The sequence below is a fragment of the Thermochaetoides thermophila genome (genome assembly GCF_000221225.1).
Source record: "Thermochaetoides thermophila DSM 1495 unplaced genomic scaffold scf7180000011815, whole genome shotgun sequence".
Classification (NCBI taxonomy): Eukaryota; Fungi; Ascomycota; class Sordariomycetes; order Sordariales; family Chaetomiaceae; genus Thermochaetoides; species Thermochaetoides thermophila.
In genome coordinates, this window is record NW_006383031.1 from 694,380 (window position 1) to 712,301 (window position 17,922).

General features: G+C 54.1%; 6 protein-coding genes across 6 annotated transcripts; 4 read left to right on the forward strand and 2 right to left on the reverse strand.

The window, feature by feature from the left end:
* Positions 1–634: 634 nt before the first annotated feature.
* On the forward strand, positions 635–2,493 carry CTHT_0018070 (uncharacterized protein; the record flags this gene model as incomplete). Its single annotated transcript, XM_006692242.1, has 3 exons — positions 635–1,392; positions 1,462–2,038; positions 2,092–2,493. 3 exons carry the CDS (start codon positions 635–637, stop codon positions 2,491–2,493), a joined length of 1,737 nt encoding a protein of 578 aa, XP_006692305.1.
* A 310-nt stretch (positions 2,494–2,803) lies between these two features.
* CTHT_0018080 (uncharacterized protein) lies at positions 2,804–4,037 on the reverse strand (the record flags this gene model as incomplete). The annotated part of the gene is made up of 2 exons (XM_006692243.1): positions 2,804–3,790; positions 3,849–4,037. The coding sequence occupies 2 exons, from the start codon at positions 4,035–4,037 to the stop codon at positions 2,804–2,806; spliced, it is 1,176 nt and encodes a 391-aa protein (XP_006692306.1).
* Positions 4,038–6,274: 2,237 nt separating this feature from the next.
* Positions 6,275–8,681, forward strand: CTHT_0018090 (uncharacterized protein; the record flags this gene model as incomplete). Its single annotated transcript, XM_006692244.1, has 4 exons — positions 6,275–6,281; positions 6,963–7,081; positions 7,343–7,830; positions 7,889–8,681. The coding sequence occupies 4 exons, from the start codon at positions 6,275–6,277 to the stop codon at positions 8,679–8,681; spliced, it is 1,407 nt and encodes a 468-aa protein (XP_006692307.1).
* A 438-nt stretch (positions 8,682–9,119) lies between these two features.
* On the forward strand, positions 9,120–9,584 carry CTHT_0018100 (uncharacterized protein; the record flags this gene model as incomplete). The annotated part of the gene is made up of 1 exon (XM_006692245.1): positions 9,120–9,584. One exon carries the CDS (start codon positions 9,120–9,122, stop codon positions 9,582–9,584), a length of 465 nt encoding a protein of 154 aa, XP_006692308.1.
* Positions 9,585–9,812: 228 nt separating this feature from the next.
* Positions 9,813–10,361, forward strand: CTHT_0018110 (uncharacterized protein; the record flags this gene model as incomplete). The annotated part of the gene is made up of 2 exons (XM_006692246.1): positions 9,813–10,003; positions 10,136–10,361. The coding sequence occupies 2 exons, from the start codon at positions 9,813–9,815 to the stop codon at positions 10,359–10,361; spliced, it is 417 nt and encodes a 138-aa protein (XP_006692309.1).
* A 4,449-nt stretch (positions 10,362–14,810) lies between these two features.
* CTHT_0018120 (uncharacterized protein) lies at positions 14,811–16,883 on the reverse strand (the record flags this gene model as incomplete). Its single annotated transcript, XM_006692247.1, has 1 exon — positions 14,811–16,883. One exon carries the CDS (start codon positions 16,881–16,883, stop codon positions 14,811–14,813), a length of 2,073 nt encoding a protein of 690 aa, XP_006692310.1.
* Between the last annotated feature and the right edge of the window lie 1,039 nt (positions 16,884–17,922).

Below are 17,922 nucleotides of genomic sequence, written 5' to 3' on the forward strand. Positions count from 1 at the left end.
ATGAGTTTAGATTCGCCGGGGCTGAGCCATGAATGAATAAACCATCATCCTAGACCCGCAGGCAGCAGCGCGAGTGGCTGAGCACGCAGCAGCTCGACTGGCGCAGCAGGGACGGCTAGAGGCCACTCCTGCACGTGCATGTATGTACCCGTTCCTTACGGGGGCTATTGAAAGCTTTTGCTGATTATTACTCGTCAACTAATCGATTTCTCAAACCTAAGAGCAGCCCATCAAGACCACTTTGTTAATCATAACAAGTTTAATTCCTCTCAAACCCGTTGACAAATGAGTTAATGAGGTTTATAAGAAGTCCAACGCAACGCAGCTCCAACTTGTTTTCCCCATACCCCTAATCTCCGCCCTTATCGATAAGCCTATCCAACCACGCGTCCGGGGTCCTCAATACCCCAGGCCCCGCGGACGCCTCGTTGCAGATGGAGCTCCAGCCTTGCCTGCCCCGCCCACCACACCAACGAACGTGTCTTCGCCAACCCCAACCCCTTGACGACCACGGAACCCTTAGACGCGGCCTGATTCCCAGCTGAAACCTCACTGTCTGATCCAATTGCTCCCAGCCCAAGCCGACTCTTGAAATTACCCTCGATATAGCGAGTCTGTAGCCCCGCGATCCGCCATGTCTGAAGAATCCAAACAAATCGACCCAGCCAAGGAGGTGGAGCCCCCGAAGCAGCCTGCCCCCGAATCCGACGAAGAGTCCGGCTCTGACGCTGGGGAGACGAAGCCGGCTGGCGCCGGCGCCGAGAGTGCTGCCGCCGGCTCGAAAAAGAAGAAAAAGAAGAACAAGAAAAAATCCAAGCCGGCAGCTACCACTGCCGGTATCGCTAACTCCGGGGATGCTGCCGCGGCGGCTGTCGCAACCGTCGCCCAAGCGGCCGGAGCTATAGCCGGCGCCGCCGACGCAAAGAAGGCTCTTGAGGGTTTGACGCCGCAACAAATCCAAGAATTCATCTCCCTGAACCCAGCCCTCGCCAATGAGTTACTAGGCGGCGACGCCGCCAGCGGCTCCTCGCAACAACAAGCCATGATCGAAGCGTTCAAGAAGCTCAAGCTGCAGGACATTATGACCGGCCTCGCGAGCAGCGGCAAGAACCGCAAAGACATGGCCAGCTACAAGTTTTGGAGTACGCAGCCCGTGCCACAGTTCGGGGAGGAGGAGACAAAGATTGTGGAGGAGGGCCCATTGCGCATTCAGAAGGTAGAAGAGATTTCGACGGAGCCGATTCCGCTCGCGCTGGAGCCCTTCCGGTGGGTGACGATGGATCTGAGCGATGAGAAGCAGTTGGAAGAGGTGGAGAAGTTGCTTTATGGGCATTATGTCGAAGATGATGAGGCCATGTTTAGGTTCAAGTATTCTCGGGGGTTGTTGAGGTGGTAAGTTTTAACTCCCATCGTGTTGCTCGTCCGTCAACTCTAGCTAAACCCTACCCCCCCCCCCAACAGGTCCCTCCTCTCCCCCGGCTGGCGTAAAGAATGGCACGTGGGCATCCGCAGCGGCAACACGTTGTGCGCTTTCATCTCGGCCATCCCGACCAACGTCCGCGTGCGTAACAACGTCATCCAAGCGCCCGAAGTCAACTTTCTCTGCATCCACAAAAAGCTCCGTGGCAAGCGCTTGGCCCCGGTCCTGATCAAGGAAATCACGCGCCGCATTAACCTCGACAACATTTGGCAAGCCATCTACACCGGCGGCATCGTTCTCCCGCGGCCGGTTAGCACATGCCGGTACTTCCACCGCGCACTGAACTGGATGAAGTTGTATGAGGTCGGGTTCAGCCCATGCCCGCCGAATAGCAAGCCCGAGTTCCAGGCAAGGAGGTATAAGCTGCCAACGCAGACGTCAACGGCGGGGCTGAGGGAGGTGGAGAAGAAGGATTTGGAGCAGGTGCAGGATTTGTTGGAGAGGTATTTAAAGAGATTTGAGCTCACACCAGTGTGGACTAAGGAGGAGGTCGAACATTGGTTGTTGCCGAAGAGGGATGCGCCGGGCGAGCAGGTTGTGTGGACCTATGTTGTTGAGGTGAGCTCTTCCCCCCTTCATTCTCACTATCGCAGTGCTTCTAACAAACGCAGTCCCCTTCCGGAAAAATTACCGACTTCTTTTCCTTCTACTGCCTGGAATCCTCCGTCATCCAGTCCACCAAATACTCCTCCATCAAAGCAGCCTACCTCTTCTATTATGCCACCGAGGCCGGGCTCGGCCAGCCCGAGGATCGCATACTGCTCAAGAAGCGGCTGAACGAGCTGATCCACGACGCTCTCATCCTCGCGAAGCGCCACAACTTTGACGTGTTCAACGCGCTCTCGCTCATGGACAATCCTCTGTTCCTGGAGCAGCAGAAGTTTGGACCTGGTGATGGTCAACTGCACTATTACCTGTTTAACTACAGAGCGAATCCGATTCACGGAGGTGTCAATAAGCGAAATCAGCTAGAGGATGGGGTTAGTAGCGGTGTTGGGTTTGTCATGTTGTGAGCGTAGGGGGTCTAGAAGGGAGTGTATTGTGCATGTGTCAATTGAGCAATCGAAATCATGTGTGAACATATCTACACCGGAAACACACTGCCTGCCGTTACACCGAGTCCTATGTAACCAAAATTCCCCTGGAAAGAACCAAACTCCTTCAATGCTTGGAAATGACAAAAGGAAAGTAGGTATCGAGATGCAAGCCAGATCAACGCCCCCTTCCCCCCCCCCCCAAAAAAAAATTCATAACCCCCCATCCATCTGCCGCCCCCCTCTAATGCCTTTGATGCCAAATCAAACCAGAAAATCCACCCAACCGCTACGCCCGTCCATCCATCTTCTCTCCAAAAGCACACCTCTCCTCCATAACCTCATTAAACCACCCTTCCCTCTCCACCATCGGCACATGTCCACACCCCTCTATGATATACTTTTGTCCCGGCTGTACCCACTCAATCAGCTTCTGCCCATGCTTCAGACTGATCATGTTATCGTGATCTCCATGCATGATTGCGATACGTTCCCTGCCCACGGCGTCTGCCATTTCCCGGAGCTGTTCAGGCGTCTTGCGATGCCAGCCTGCGGCAATGAGCTGCAGGAGGAAGCCGGTTGTTGGGAAACGGGACCGGTCGGCGCGCTTGTGGAGTTCTTGCGCGATAAAGCGGTGCGCGTTTGTCGGGAAGGTGAGGTACTCTTGGGGTTTGTTTACAGATTCTTCGGCAGAGTCGTTGGCGGTGCCCTTGGAAGCCTTGCCGTTTGCTTCAATGGCGGGGCCAGCTGGGGGGTGACACTTAGGCGTGATCTTCGGGTCAGGGACACGTGCATTATCAGGTTCAAGGAGCCATTTGTGAGAGAAGAGTTGCCGCGCCGCATCACTCACACTCCGATCCACACTCTTCGGCACCAAAAACCCTAACCGGTGCTTAATATTCTCAGTGAAACTCCCCGCGGGCTCCATCACCGCCGCGGTGTTGCACAGTGTCAGAGTCGAAATGGCCGGAGCGAGCAGAACAGCCAGCTCCTGCGCGATCATGCCGCCCATGGAGATCCCCACTATATGCAGCACGCGCTGAATCAATGCTGGGTCGGAGGGCAAAGGAAACGACGGGATCCAGCCAATATGCGCCAAGACCTCCGCCAGGTCCTTTGCCATTTCAGAGGTAGAGTACCGCATCAGCGGCTTGTCAGAGTCACCCATCCCGCGGTTATCGACGAGCAAGACGGAGTATTTGTCGCGGCGCTCGTGGCCAAAGTAAAGGGTTTGCCGCTGCCAGGCAGATTTGAGACCACCTAGGCCCATTATGAACTGGTATGAGAAGTTAGAAGTTTGGAAGGAGACTAAGCGAAGGGAGTTCAAGGCTTACCATGAGCTTGATCGGACCCTCGCCATGAATTTCCCAGCTCATGTTGAAGGGCCCGCCGCGGCCTTCAGCCACGGGACAGAGGCCTTTCTGGTCGGGTTCGAGGTTATAGACGGCGGTTGGAAAGGCATCGAGTGTGAGGGTTTCGGCCACCGTGGGCAGCTGGGGGCCTTTTACTGGGGGGAGGAGCATCTTGATAGGTGTTGAGTGGAGGTTGTGTTGGACAACTGATCGCAGGTGAGTGAGCTGAAAGTGTGAGGAGTGAGAAGCGAGAGACAGCAGGACTAAAACTTTCCCGCGGGATGGCGGCTACCTAGATATGAAGCCCTTGGGTCCGTTGGTTGTGGTAGTGAGAGCAAGGAGCTTCCGTTGGCAGCCAACGAGAGAGCAAACAGTCAATTGATAGGAATCGAACGGAACAGAAGGACATGGACGTGCAGGGAGGTCGGGAGGGGGTGTTGATAAAAAGATAAACGCTCTTCCACCTTCAAGCAGCAAATGTAACGTTGGTGCGCTTCTCTTCGCTTCGCTACAGAAAAAGTTCCTCACGTTAAGCAGGCGGGACCCCAACCCGACCAGGGCCGCCAACCGAGGCGAAGCGGGGTCTGCGGGTGCTAGGCATCTAGTCATGCTCCCACCCAATCGGGTGATGCGCGGTGTGGAGGGCCCCCCGAAGCTTGGCCGAAGGCGCTGGACCCTCACGAGGCGCTCTTGTTGTTGGCGGGTCCACTGCCATCCACGTTGCTTGCAGGGATCTGCTGGCGCCAAGGACAGGGGGATGGGCAGAGCCTCATGTTAGTGGGCGACGTCACTTGTGCAGGTGAGGCGGACTGGAGGGCATTTATATAGGTTGAGGCAGAGTAAGCTCAGACGATATGTTGATGCATCTGCAATTGGTGTAAACTGCATCTTTGTTGGTGGTTTCTACACTTTCTGACACACTATCGATTCTTTTGGCCGTCATGCAAAATCTGACATGACACAGATCTTCGGATCAAAATTGGGCGTCAGCAATATACCAATCTCCTATCCAGGATATCATCATTTTCCCTTTATAGATATGTCAGTCTTTTCGAACTGACAAGTTAAAGTTTAATCAAAGATATCTTCTATTGCTTTAACCATCTTACGCTGGCGAGCGGATACGATCTTTTGGCTTTGCTTCCTCCTTTCTTCTCTTGAGCATTTACTTCACCAGTTCCAATGATCGGTGAAAGGAAGCACGCACTGATCTTGCTGATAGCCCAGGGAACATCTTTTCAGCAACCGACCATGAGGCTTCCTTACAGAGGTCGAAGAAGTAACTAATCTGACGTCCCAGCCCACGGTAAGCTGGGATTGGCATGTTCCTCAGATTCAGGGCCTTCAACATCACTCTTGTTTGGACAACAACGCCTCTCATACACCAAAACCACCGGTCAAGGGGAGGGCACTCACCACTTCCTCCTAACAACCAGCTCCAACTACCGGCTCTAACAAACATGCAGCCATCCTCGTAAGATCCTTCAACGCAGAGCTGGTTGCGCCCTAGTCACATGTTCTTCTAATACAAAATGTCCAGCTCAAGTCGTTGGCATCCACCAGAGCCGAGTATGCTCCCCCTCTTGCCGGTCCAGACCAAGGTCCCTCCTCTCTGCTCTCCATTACAAGGGTTGGAAGCTAGAGACAGTCGGACCGTCAGTCTCTGGAAAGGAAGAATGCCCGGTAGTCTGGCCGGTCATTGGGGGGAAGTGGTTAGCTCGAGTTGAACTCGTCATCTCATGCCCAAAAAAACAGAAATGAGCGCGGAGAGGATGGTCGTCATGGCCTAGACCGTTGTCCTGCATAATTTCGAGCTTGTAGACTTGATTGTTGTGTGGGAGTGATGAAGTTTCGCTATATGGGTGGCGCGGAATTCCACCCGGCAGTTAAGGCTCTCCTGGAGGGAGAAAATGAGGATCACTTTTGGGTATCCTTTCAGGAGACAGCAGCTTGGCGCGAAGTAGTGAAAATACTCGGTAGTGAAGGGGTTGGTGGCCTGAACATAGTTTCCACGCTACTGGGGAGGATGATGGCAAAATTGTTCGAAAGGGCTTTGCGTTGTAGGGTTTTACGTACAGGGTGAGAGTCTTACTCGGAATTGAATGGCTTGCTCAACTACTGGAGAGAAGGGTTGCACTATGACGACTAGAAAGCAGGACAGGTGCCTGTAAGCTGGAGATAACGGCAGGTCAAGTCTGTGAAAGCTCTTCCTCCCTCATTCAAGCACAGGGATTGTTCCCCGTAAATGTGCCCACTGTGGTAATTCACGAGTGTCGACACATGATACGGCTGCATCTCCCGCCCCCCCCCCCAATGCACTGTTATCATCATTATATGGCCTTGATCGGCTCAGCCTTGGTCGGGTTTGGAGAATGAAATCGTCGATACACCAACAGAAGCCAGTAAAGATGTTCGGTATGCTGGGTGCTGCTTGATAGGGTGGGGTTTGAGGCTTTCATGGATTATGCAAGTGACTTGATTTGTCCAACCCTTCTGCAGGACTGTGCCTAACATTCACTGAGAGAAATCCGGGCATAAGGAGGGATTTGCCTTGCAGACTTGCACCAATCCCAGCTGAGTTTGAGAAAGCTATTTTGGATGCGCCCAGTCCGCAGATAAGATTATGTAGTGGATGGCTTGGCATCATATTTGCTGATGTTCCAATGCCCAGTTGTGGCCTTGCTGCGGCAATGTGGCTGTGTGGGCGGTTTCAAGGCTTGATGGTGGGTATTGTGTATGTATCTTTTTCCGACCACTATCTAGGCATTCGGGTCGTGCTCACAGCGATGGCGGGCAATAGGTTGCGATGTGCATTGTGTGAGGGAAACCCTTTTCTTTTTATTGGGAAAAACCCGTGTGTAGCTTGTGCCCGCTGCTCCAGCTCATCCAAGTGGTCAGGTGGGAGGATCGGTGGTTCTTGGCGTCGATAATATTTCCCTGCCTGTGATGCTGGTGATTGTAAATATAGCGGGAAGATCGGAACCTCCAGAGCCTCCCTATCCGCTAATCATGCTTGTCCCTTCAACCTTTCCCTCTTTTCTTCCTCGGATTCTCGTAACCGACCAATCAGAGAAAGAGCTGCTGGGATAAACTAAGCAGGAGCGGTTAATCTGAGCTGGAGAATACCCAACACCACGACCTTCGAGGACCCTCCCCAAGATGGCCCCTCGAGCGCCGGCATCCTGGCCGCCCTCAGAAAGGCCCCTGAGGAGAGGGTAAAGAGCTCAACGCCGTCACCACCGTCGCCGAGAAGCTACTGCGCGCGATCGAAGACGTTGAGAAGAGCCTCGAAAACAATTTGGAGAAGAAGGTTGCGAAGCCCATCATCACGAAGCTTCACTCCTTCCTCATCCAGGCAGTTTTGACCCAAGAGGGCCCGGTCCCCCCCTCCTACTCCCCCGGGTCCGGCGGGCACGGCACAGAGCCTTCTAAAACCTGACCGACCCAACTCCACCCATGTGCCCACCTCCGATCAGACCACCCCTTCCAACCAGGCGATGATACGTACCTACGCCCAGGCACTCACCAGCGGAGCCCCCACTCCCGGGGCGCCCCTGGGTCCGCACACGGCACGGTACGAGACAGCCACGGAGGGACCCAGCCGCCGTGCCTTTCTCCGCGTGGACAGATCCCACCCTACCTGGAAAGATGTCACACCGTCAGGCATCGTCAATCTTCTGGTCGAAAGACCCGGTTTCCCCAGACGCGACATCATCAAAGTATATCTCGTTAACTCAGGCTTCGCTATCGAAGTATCTCGCCCTGAACTTCGCAACACCCTCGCCGCCAAAGGAAAAGAACACGGCCTCCGTATCTATTCCGAGGTGCCCACATACGCCTACTTCAGGATCTTCGACTCGGATCCGTCGGTCCCCCTGAAGAGGAAGGTTCACATCTATACCTGTGACCGCTGCCTTGGCTTTTCTCACAAGGACAAATGCCGCTCCGCTGCCTATTGTAACGAGTGTGGGGCCCCTCCTTCATAACCACTCACAACATCTTCCCCTACCCCAATGCCCCAGCTGCCTCAGCCCCGCGAAGCCGGGCCATCAGGACTGCCCAGCTAGACCGAGGGTATGGCAGGGCGAAGTCATGAAACTCACGGAGACTCAGAGGAAGGCGGTCAAAGAAGAGGGCCAGGCAGCCTACAAGGCAGCCAGGCGAGCCAGCCCGACCCCCAACGCCCCTAACCCAGAGCCGACTCCGTCCCAAGGCAACCCCACCTCGGCCGAGGAGGACCTCCCAGACGCCCCACAAGGCCTCCTCACCCGCTCCGCAGAGCCGCTACGCGCTGACCGAGATGAGGGGGACCGGGTTGAGTTGAGGACTGCATTGTCGGTCGTACAGACACCGAAACCTTGCCCAGATCAAAGCCAGCCAATGCCCCGGGGCTGTAAGATAATCTCTGCCAACGTCCAAAGGTCCCTGGCCAACATCGACGGTGTCCTTCAGAGGGCGGTGAGGCACTGTTACCAAGTTGTATGTATACAGGAACCACCCATACTCTTCGGTAGAGTGAGGCGGCACCCCGGCTTCACCTTGTACGCGGTCGACAACGGGGCTATCAGAGCGGCGATCTATGTGGGCCGCCGGCTCTCGGCTTCTGCCCCTACAGCACCAGAGCATGGTCTGCTATCTGTTTCCCTCCAAGGGATTACAATTGTCAACGTATATCTACACTCTAACCTCGGCAACGCCACCAACACCTGGCGATCCCTCCGCCCCCTCCAGCCCGGCCCGGGCTCTTTTGTGGTGGTAGGGGACTTCAACACTCACCACCCCGACTGGGGACCCCAGGGCTCGGACAAACCCTAGAGGAGATATGGTCAGAGCGTGGGTCTCTTCAGAGGGACTACACATCCTCAACCCCGAGGCCCCGACACACCGCGGCGGTGGTGTTATTGACCTGCGCTCGGTCCTCCCAGGGCCTACGCGAAGTTTGCTCACTGGGCTTTGGACCACCGGGCGATGGTAGTGACCGTACCCAGCCGCCCTCCTAACCGACTCCCCCCTCCCCCCCCCCCGAAGCACCTTCTCATGGCCCGATTCGAGGAGGTAACCTGCCTACTACGTACCCTCCTCCCCCCGGCCCCGGCCAGCTTCCCCTCCCGGAAGGAGCTAGAACAGTTCGCTTGGGAAGTTTATGACGTCCTAGCCGGCGTGGCGGGGCGCTTTTCCATTCGGCCCGGCAAGCACAGTAAGAGCGTTCCGTGGTAGTCGGAGGCACTTGCCACAGCCAGGGAGACCGACCCTATGGTATATCGAAAGCTCTGCAAGGAGGCTAAAGTCAACTTCTACAGGGAGAGGATCTCCGCTGCCACCTCCTCGGCAGAGTGGGAAGGCTGCATGGCGCTAGGCCTCTTCCCCAAAGCTTTCAAGCAGGCAACTGTCATTACCCTATCGAAACCTGGCAGGAACCCTCGGTCGTACAAGAGCTGGCAGCCTATTACCATTTTGTCGACCTTCGGCAAGGGAGTGGAGAGGCTCCTGACCCGGCGGATGACTGCGGCGGCGCTGTGCTCGGGTTTACTTCCCCTAGACGTGGCCGGAGCCATCCCGTCCAGATCGGCACTGGACCTCGTCCAGTCGCTCGTCCACGATGCGGAGACCATGGCAAGACAAGGCTACCACGGGCTCCTCGTCAATCTAGACATCGACTCGGCCTACCCCTCGGTTCAGCCGTCAATCCTTCGCGAGGTCCTGAGAGACCAAGGCTAGCCACGCTGGCTGTGTGAAGCGGCGGTGGATTTTTCCCAGGACTGTTGCTTCTCCTTCCGATGGGCCCAATCGTCCTTCCGCTCGGACACGGCCTCCCACAAGGCTCCCCATGGTCCCCGATCCTTTTCGTCCTGTACTCCCTACCGATCACTACCCCTCAAAACAAGGGAGCGCCTTCATGTACTTGGACGACCATGCGCAGCTGTCGTGGACAAACACCCAATATAAATGGCCCACCATGCGTCCCTTAGGGTCAATCAGCTGTGCACCAAGGCCCGAGGGCTCGGCCTCAGGGTCGACCCGAGCAAGACGGAGGTCCACTACATCCCCCCCCCCCGGCGGCGGCACCGGAGCGAGGCGTGGCAGGATGGACACGACAACAATCTCGACCCAGATGGAGAGGACGTCCTTCCTCCCTGGTAAGTGGTCAAGCGCTTATCCAACACGAGGCTCCAGGGCTTTCCCCCCTCGGCCGGCCCCAAGATCTTCGACGCGGTCGTCACCCTTTCCCTTTTGTATGGCATGGTCCAACTCGACACCGGCCCAACTAGGGCCGCGGTTGACGGCCGCTTAGTCCCATCTAGATTCACGCCGGTGTGGTCGTCTCTCATCAAGGTCGCGTACGCGGCACTCAGAGTGATCTTCCCGGTGTGGCGGACGATCCCGACCGCGTGGCTCTGGTGGCTAGCTGGCCTCTACCCAGAGTACCTGCTGGACAGAGAGCGGGCAAGGTGGAGAGCTCGCGTAGAGATGCTGCCGGCCAACCATCCTCTGTAGATCAGGCTTACCCGACCCCCTTACCGGGGCTGGTCTCTCCTGCACCAAGCGGCCCGCGGGCCCAGGGCTAAGCCCTTATGGGAGCAAAAGCACTTAGGAATCAGGGCGTGGCTCGGCCTCCCCCCTGTCCCTTCCAAGAAACGACGAGTGCCTCCCCCGGACATGCGTAGCTGGTGGCGTACTAACAAACCCCCCTCGGCCTGCTGGGCTGGGCACAGTGCTAAACCATTCTTTGAGAGGTTCTCCCGTTAATGCCTCTCGCGTTGGTTGGCGGAAGCCTCGGGCCACGGCGACTTCTTATAATATCACACGCGCTTCAACCATCCGCCAGAGGCTGTCAAAAAATACTCCTGCGGGGCGGTGGTTTCCAGGGGACACTTCTCCTCCTGCTCTCTTGTTTCCCTTGACAACCCACTCGCGGGAAGGATGACCCTAGGGCTTTCTGGTCCTCCTTCTAACTTTTTAAATCTAGAGTCTCCCGGGCCAAACCCTGGGGGCAGCCGGAGAACCCTGCCCAGTGACGGCTCTCCCTCTCTCCACACTTATCCTCTCCCCCAAACCCCCCTTCGAACCTGAGGGCCGGACACAGCCCCCCTGGACTACTCCCCCCCCCTCAACTATGTGATATAACAACCCTTCAATACTTCACGTCGGTTTTTCTCCCACGCAAAGTTTTCCTCCGGCGTCACCTGTAATTAATATAGTTCAGATAGCTCTTGCCCGCCGGCGCCGTGGCACGGCTTAGCACTCCTAGTGGTGAAACGGTCGAAAAATCAAATCAAATCAAATCAAATCAAATTACCGCCGCTAGTCTCGTTTGCACCAGGCTGCTTCTGGTTTTGGAGCTAGGCCCTAGTGGGAAGCCCGACGCCTAGGCGCCAGGGCGTGGCTCGGCCTCCCCCACGTTACTCCCAAGAGACGCCGAGTGCCTCCCCCAGATATGCGTGGATGGTGGCAGGCTAACAAGCCTGCCTCGGCCCTTTGGGATGGACACACAGCCAAGCCTTTCCTCGAGAGGTTCTTCCGGCAGCGTCTGTCCCGCTGGCTAGAGGAGGCTTCAGGCCATGGCGACATCTCGGCGTACCATGTGCGATTCAACACCCCTCGGGAGCGCTGAAGGGGTGCCCCTACAGCAGAATAGTGTCTAAAGGCCACTTCTTCACCTGTCCCCTCGCTACCTTTAACAACCCGCTCGCCGGCAGGCTGGACCCGAGGGCGTTCTGGTCCTCTTTCCAACTATTTAGATCCAGGGCCTTTCAGACCGAACCCTGGGGCCAGGCCAGGGATGCCGCCACGGAGCGCCTTATCCCAACGTTGAGACCCTAACCCTCCACTTCCCCCTACGCACGCGACCCTAGCCCTACCGGGGCATCAACCGTGACAGCGAGTCGTCGGAGTCGGAGTCGGAGCTGGAAATCCACATCCCCGTGTTGTACAAGCGTGAACCTCCCATTCAATCCAAGACACATACCCCCTTTCCGCAAGCCCCCTTGGCTTACACCAGTTTTGCTCTAGTGCAGGCTTTTCCTCCGGTGTTACTTGTATATAGATTAGTTCAGTAGCTATTGCTCGCTGTCGTCGTCGGCACGACCTAGCACCCTCAGGGGTGGACCTGGCCGAAAAAATAGAATAAGAATACTACGAAAATGAGGCAATATCTGACTCCAAAAAATGTATCTTACAAACTTTGCTCTTGAAAATGAGTGCAAAGTTTGCGATAAAGTTCTCAGTTCAAACAGAGAACTAAAATATCATGCAGTCTCTAAACAACTTGGAAACTCGAAAAGAGAGTTTAGAGCTAAAATAAAAGGGCTAGTGAAAATAATATACATATGATATGTGGATTGTTCGCGGTCTAAGATTAGTCCGACGGTTTCATTGACCTGACTCGGTCATGACAGTCCTGTAACAACCTCCGTCTGGCCATTCTCCACGGCCCAACTCAGCGGCGTTTGGCCATCGTTGTCTTGTCCGTTTGGATCAGCTCATTTATCATATAACAAAGCTTAGACAACCTCCGTATGGCCAGTCTCTGCAGCCCAACTCAGCAGTGTTCGGCCTTGTAGGTCAGGATCAATATCCTGGTCACACGCAAAGAGTGCCTTAACTAAATTGTTGAGCTCATAGACACCAACCATGTGAGGTACATTCTGAGTTAGCTTTAAATTCTCGAAAGAAAGCCAAGGCTTCTTTCTAACCTTGAAAGAGATGTCGCATTAATGTACCACCATACTGACCCAATCCGATTGTGTCAATAATTTAAGCAGCTGAGGAGTACAGGGGGAACACGTAGATGCATGGTGTCCCCAGTAGTTAACCGCGTAGCAGATGAGGGTTTTTAAGTCGTTCATGCGCCTGTAACGGGTGACTTGGTCTGGTGCAGACAGGGATCGACAATGGGTCAAATAGGTTAGATGATGGCCACTGACGATGTGGGGTGCACAGCGAAGTCAATTACTACGTGTAATAATCTTTCTTGGTCCTCAGTGTCCTTGTGTTGGGGAGAGGAAAACCAAGAGAAATCCTTCATCGTGTCCAAGTAGCCCTCTTTATAAAATCCCTTTGCCCTTCCAAGTACCTCGCGGTCTCCTGCGATCTTCATGGGTTCTCCTCAGCGTGACATGGTTATCTAATTCCTTCTTGCCACCCCCTCATATTTTCCGGGCTCTACCAATCAGATATATGCCTTTGCCCTTCTCAGCTCTTGTGTCACTGGTGTTCTATATATCGACTGTCAAGGGTATTTCTTCTCCTTGGACTGCCGTGTCCATGTGACACTCTGGGACGGCCCTTCAGCCAAGCCTTTCCTCGGCCTGTTTGACAGGAGGTGCCTCGCTAGGTGGCTTGCCGAGGCATCAGAACACGATGACTTCCTCGAGTACCACGTCCGAGTTCAACCATCTGCCGTGTGCGATCAAAGCTTGCTCTTGCGGCGAGACTGTATCCAGAGGCCACTTCCTCCAGTGCCCCCTCTCCTCCCTTGACAATCCTCTTGCTGGCCGCCTAGACCCCAGAGCATTTTGGCACTCCTATCAACTATTTGAGAATAGAAAATCACAACTCGAGCTTTACGGCTCAGCCAAACACCATCAAACAGGACAAGCCATCCCTCCTCAACACCCTCCCTACTCTCCCTCACGCATGACCTCACAATCTCGATCGATGCACACCCCTAACAACGAAGAATCACAATCGGAACGGCCTAGTTTGGACATCCGTATATTTTACACTCAACCACCTTAGCCCATTTTCCTTTTCCTTTTTTTCCTACTTCTCTCCCTTTACAACACCGCTCATCTATCCCACGGATACGCACCGGTTTTTTCCCTCTCGGGTATTTTCCCGCGTGTACATAGCTTAGACTAGCGAGTGCATATGTACCTTTTGCCCGCCGGCGTCGTGGGTACGACCGAGTATTCTCATGGGTGATACGGGTCAGAAATGCAGTTCAATTCAAATCAATTCAGTTCCCCTCAGGGCCGCGTTCTGCAGGGCAACGTCCAAGTAAATAATCCCATCCCATTTACAGTTTTTATACATCCAACAAAAGACCTTGATTGCTCTAGAACTTTATTACTCAATCCTAAAGGGCCCTGACCACTGGCTCGAACTTCCTCGACTTTAGAGAGCTCCTCGAAGATTTTTGCAGCAAAAAGCACAAGGACAGCCATACCAATGGGCAATATTCAGACAGCAGCTGACACTACAGCTACTTTCGCGAGGAGCTTGTGCCAATCAAGAGATTGCATCCGATCTTTCGGTGCCTACTCATCCATGAAGCATCCTGCTGGCGCAAGAAATGCACGAGGTACTTCAGACGAGATATCGGGCCGGAGCCCGGTCATGTCCATACATAATGAAATGAAAATCTTGGTAAACTTCCTGTACAATATACCCAATCAAGCTGGGCGAAGAAATGAGAGGGAACCTCGAAACGAAATCAGGCGAGACTAGTGAAACTATAAAATCAATAAAGAGAGCCCTAGTTTTCACCATTTCGTGGGATCTGGGCACCGGCGAGAGCGTTTTTGAGCCCTGATTGCTATCTTTGGCCAAGAGAGACAACTTGCGGAGGAATTCCCGTACTTCCTTCGAAGGCAAGGTTTCCCTCGACTACGCTGATATCTGGCATAAAAACATGATGTTGAAGAACCCAACGCAACGGGAAGTAGTTCTTTAACGCTTAAGGTGCGCATGTTCCTTAGGTGAGGTCATATCATCATAATCGAGGCTTTGGCTACGGCAAGTTTGACCGAAACGCAAGGTTTCGGGTGCCTAGTATAGCTTCATATCGATAGCACACTATCAAACAATATATACACTACCGTTTATGATATAGGGTATCTCAACACGGTAGTAATTAACCCAACGCCACAACCATAACCTCTGGCGCTCCATCCTATATTCCGAGCCCTTCGACCCAGCCCTTCTGATGTTGGGAAGTGAACCTTAGTTCTGCCCCAAACTCCTCAAAGCCCCACCCAATTTCTTCAACACTCTCCTCCCGCCCCTTAACGTATCTCCCTTCTTGACGCCCTTCCAATCCTCCTCAAAAACCCCAGTCCCAGTCAACTCCTTCTTCCCTTCTCCACCCGCCATACCCACAGCCACAACCCCAGCTTTATCCTCCTGCCCCTTCTCCTTCTCCGGCGCAACAGGCATACACTGCGCTTGAGGCTGAGGAAGCTTGTTCTCAACGGCCTTTTCAGCTGCTAAACTCTTGGAAGGAAGCTGAACAAAAGGAGTATCAAGATTGTCTCTGCCCATGGCGGACAGGGCCCGGCGGAAGCTGACTGACACCGTGCGGGACAACCCCGAGCTAGATTGTGACGGTGCCTGAGTTTGACACTGGGACTGGGCTTCAGCTTTGGCAGCGGTAGCGGCGCGGGTCTTGCCCACCGGTAGGCGGGAGAGCTTGTTCGTGTCAAGGACGATGACTCTCTGTCCTGCTTGCTTCACATTGTCAGGGGCAGCTGTGGATGTAGCTGTGGGAGTGGGGCACCCAACAACAACCTCCCCCTCCTGAACCTTCCTTACACTGTCCATCCCCAAGTCAGTATACCTCACCACCCAAAGCCCCTCCATCTCATTCCCATCAGCAGGCGTACCAAAATCTACCACCGCCGCCTCACCCTGTATAGCACCCCACTCTTTTGCAGGTAACCGTCGTTCAAACCACCCGTCGCTCAACGATGCTTCCGCGCCACAGACAGATTTGATCATTTCCATCGCTTGCGTGACGTCCACTCCGCCGGATATGGTAATCTTTTCCACAAACGGGAAGAGAGACTTCAAAGGGGCAAGGACCTTCTCAACCTCCTCACTAGAAGCATAAAACTTAGCCGGCGTGTTTTGGGGCCTCTCACCAAAATAACGCCTCACAAGTACCCTGAAATCCCTTAACGGCAATCCCTTCGGCCGCTTAGCAACCTGCGACTTGACAATCAATCCATCCAAAACCCCCTTCACCTTCCCAACCCCAACACTAGCCACCAACCCCACAGCATCAGGGTCCTTACTCCCAGTCAACTTCGTCATATCCACCTCCACCACCACGTTTGCAAACAGGCGCCCATAGCGAGCAAGGAACTGCCCCTCCGGCGTACGCGAGAAGATCATCCTTGGTGTGAGAGCCGAAACGAGGATGTGAAAGCGGTAAGTGAGGAAGACAGTTGCGAGAACATCGGCGCGAAAAGAGCGGTTGATGAGCAGGTAGCGGGTTATCGGGGAGAGGAGGGTCGAAAGGGCGGTGAATTGGTTGAGGCCGTGGTAGCGGGTGAGTTCGGAGGTTGTGAACTTATCGGCTAGGGGGATTGCCTTGTTGGTGGTCAGGTCGTGGGCTGCAAGAAGGCAGCGAAGGAGTTGCAGTCGGACGGTCGGAGGGAGGTCAGAGTAGCTTCGGTGTCTGACAAACTTGATCGTGGGAGTTGTCTTATCCGGCGTGAGAGTGGGAGTTGCGCTGCTGTCAGTAGAAATTTCGTCGCTGTCGGAGAAATATTCGTCCTCGCCGGTTTTGTCGATGCTTGGGTATTCCTCCATGAGAAGCTTCCAAATCTTCAAGAAGACTCCCTCTTCCTCTTGATCAGCCTTCTTATCCTTACGAGCAGGTTTAGCCCAGGTCATTTCGACAGCCCGGTCCCAGACCGGCTGTTCATCTGCTCGCAGTTGAATTTGAACCGGCTGCACGGCCTTAACATCACTTGATGTGCTCGTCTTCTTCGGCTGTAAAGTCTCCTGAATCGTGGAACCAGTCAACTCAGTCAACGGACAAGCATCCTCCGGCACCTTAGCAGCCAAGGGCGACGTGACAGAAGAGCTTCGATAACCTGGTGGGCCCTTCCTCAACTTATTTGCGACCCTATCAGTCGAGGGCGAAGCGCTGGACTCCTTCGACCCAACCGACTTCGAGGCCGACCCTGACGCCGGCGAGGACGATGCGGCTGCAGCAGCAGGACTTGACGAGTTGATCGGTGTTCTCTGGTTCTCTCCACTACAAATGCGCTTGCTAAGGCGACGCTTCATCTTGCAGAGGCTTAATGCGGTTTTTGATGTAAGCAGCATTCCTTTCTTCGAGGAGTAATGCTTTGATTTTCCGGAACTGTGCAATCCAGGAAAAGAACGAGAAGTCAAAGGAGGAGGAGGAGGAGGAGGAGGAGGAGGAAAACTTCAAGACCTCTTGCTTCCCTCCACTTGTTTATGCTTTGACGCGCAAGCGTGAGCAAAGATCAGATCAGACTGCGCCGAGCAGTCGCAGTCAAAAGAAAAGTGTGATATCCGCACTTGCTGGTCTCGTTCGCCAAGGTCAGGGTCAATGTCAGCTTTGATGATGGGGCTGTTGTTGTCGGATCCGGATGATCGGGCTCCATTGTTTGGGTTGTTTGCGCTTGCACTTGCCATAGAACGAGGGAGGAGTGTCATATGCCACTCTTTGAGTGATGGGAAGGGACGAAGGAAATTAGAATTATGATCGGGCTAACATCAACAGGGGAGGGGAACAGTTGCGCACTTGGGCAGAGGGAGAGAATCAAAAATGCGATGATGAGGAGTTGGGCGTTCCGGAATTTTTGGAAAAAAATTTGTAAACTGCCGTAAAGCATTCTCAGGACCTGTATGCTGTGTACCCAATTGATGAGGTAAATGTCCTTTATCCATTTCTGTCTGATTCGTGAAAATTCATCACAAAAGGAGTTGACCAGAACACAGAAACTACCATGAGAGAAGACAAGTGAGAGCAAAAGAAGCGGTCGCAGAATACGGGATTGCACGCTGTGGACAGAAGCATGAACAGTTTGGTGATAGAGGGCACCCTTAAAAAGATTGATAAAACTTCTCTATACAACAATTATCTTCTGGAGCCCCCAGTCACTCAGCAATGGCAATGTTGTTGATAAACATGGAGATATCAATGATCATCATGATCGTGGGGTGAACGCTGTTGACATCAGCGGGGCGATGATAAGATAAACATCTCCTTATCGATAAGCTCAGCAACCCCGCGGAGCCCCACCACAATTTTGCGGCGGTCATGTTGCGCAAAGAACCCTGACGACCAACCAAGACA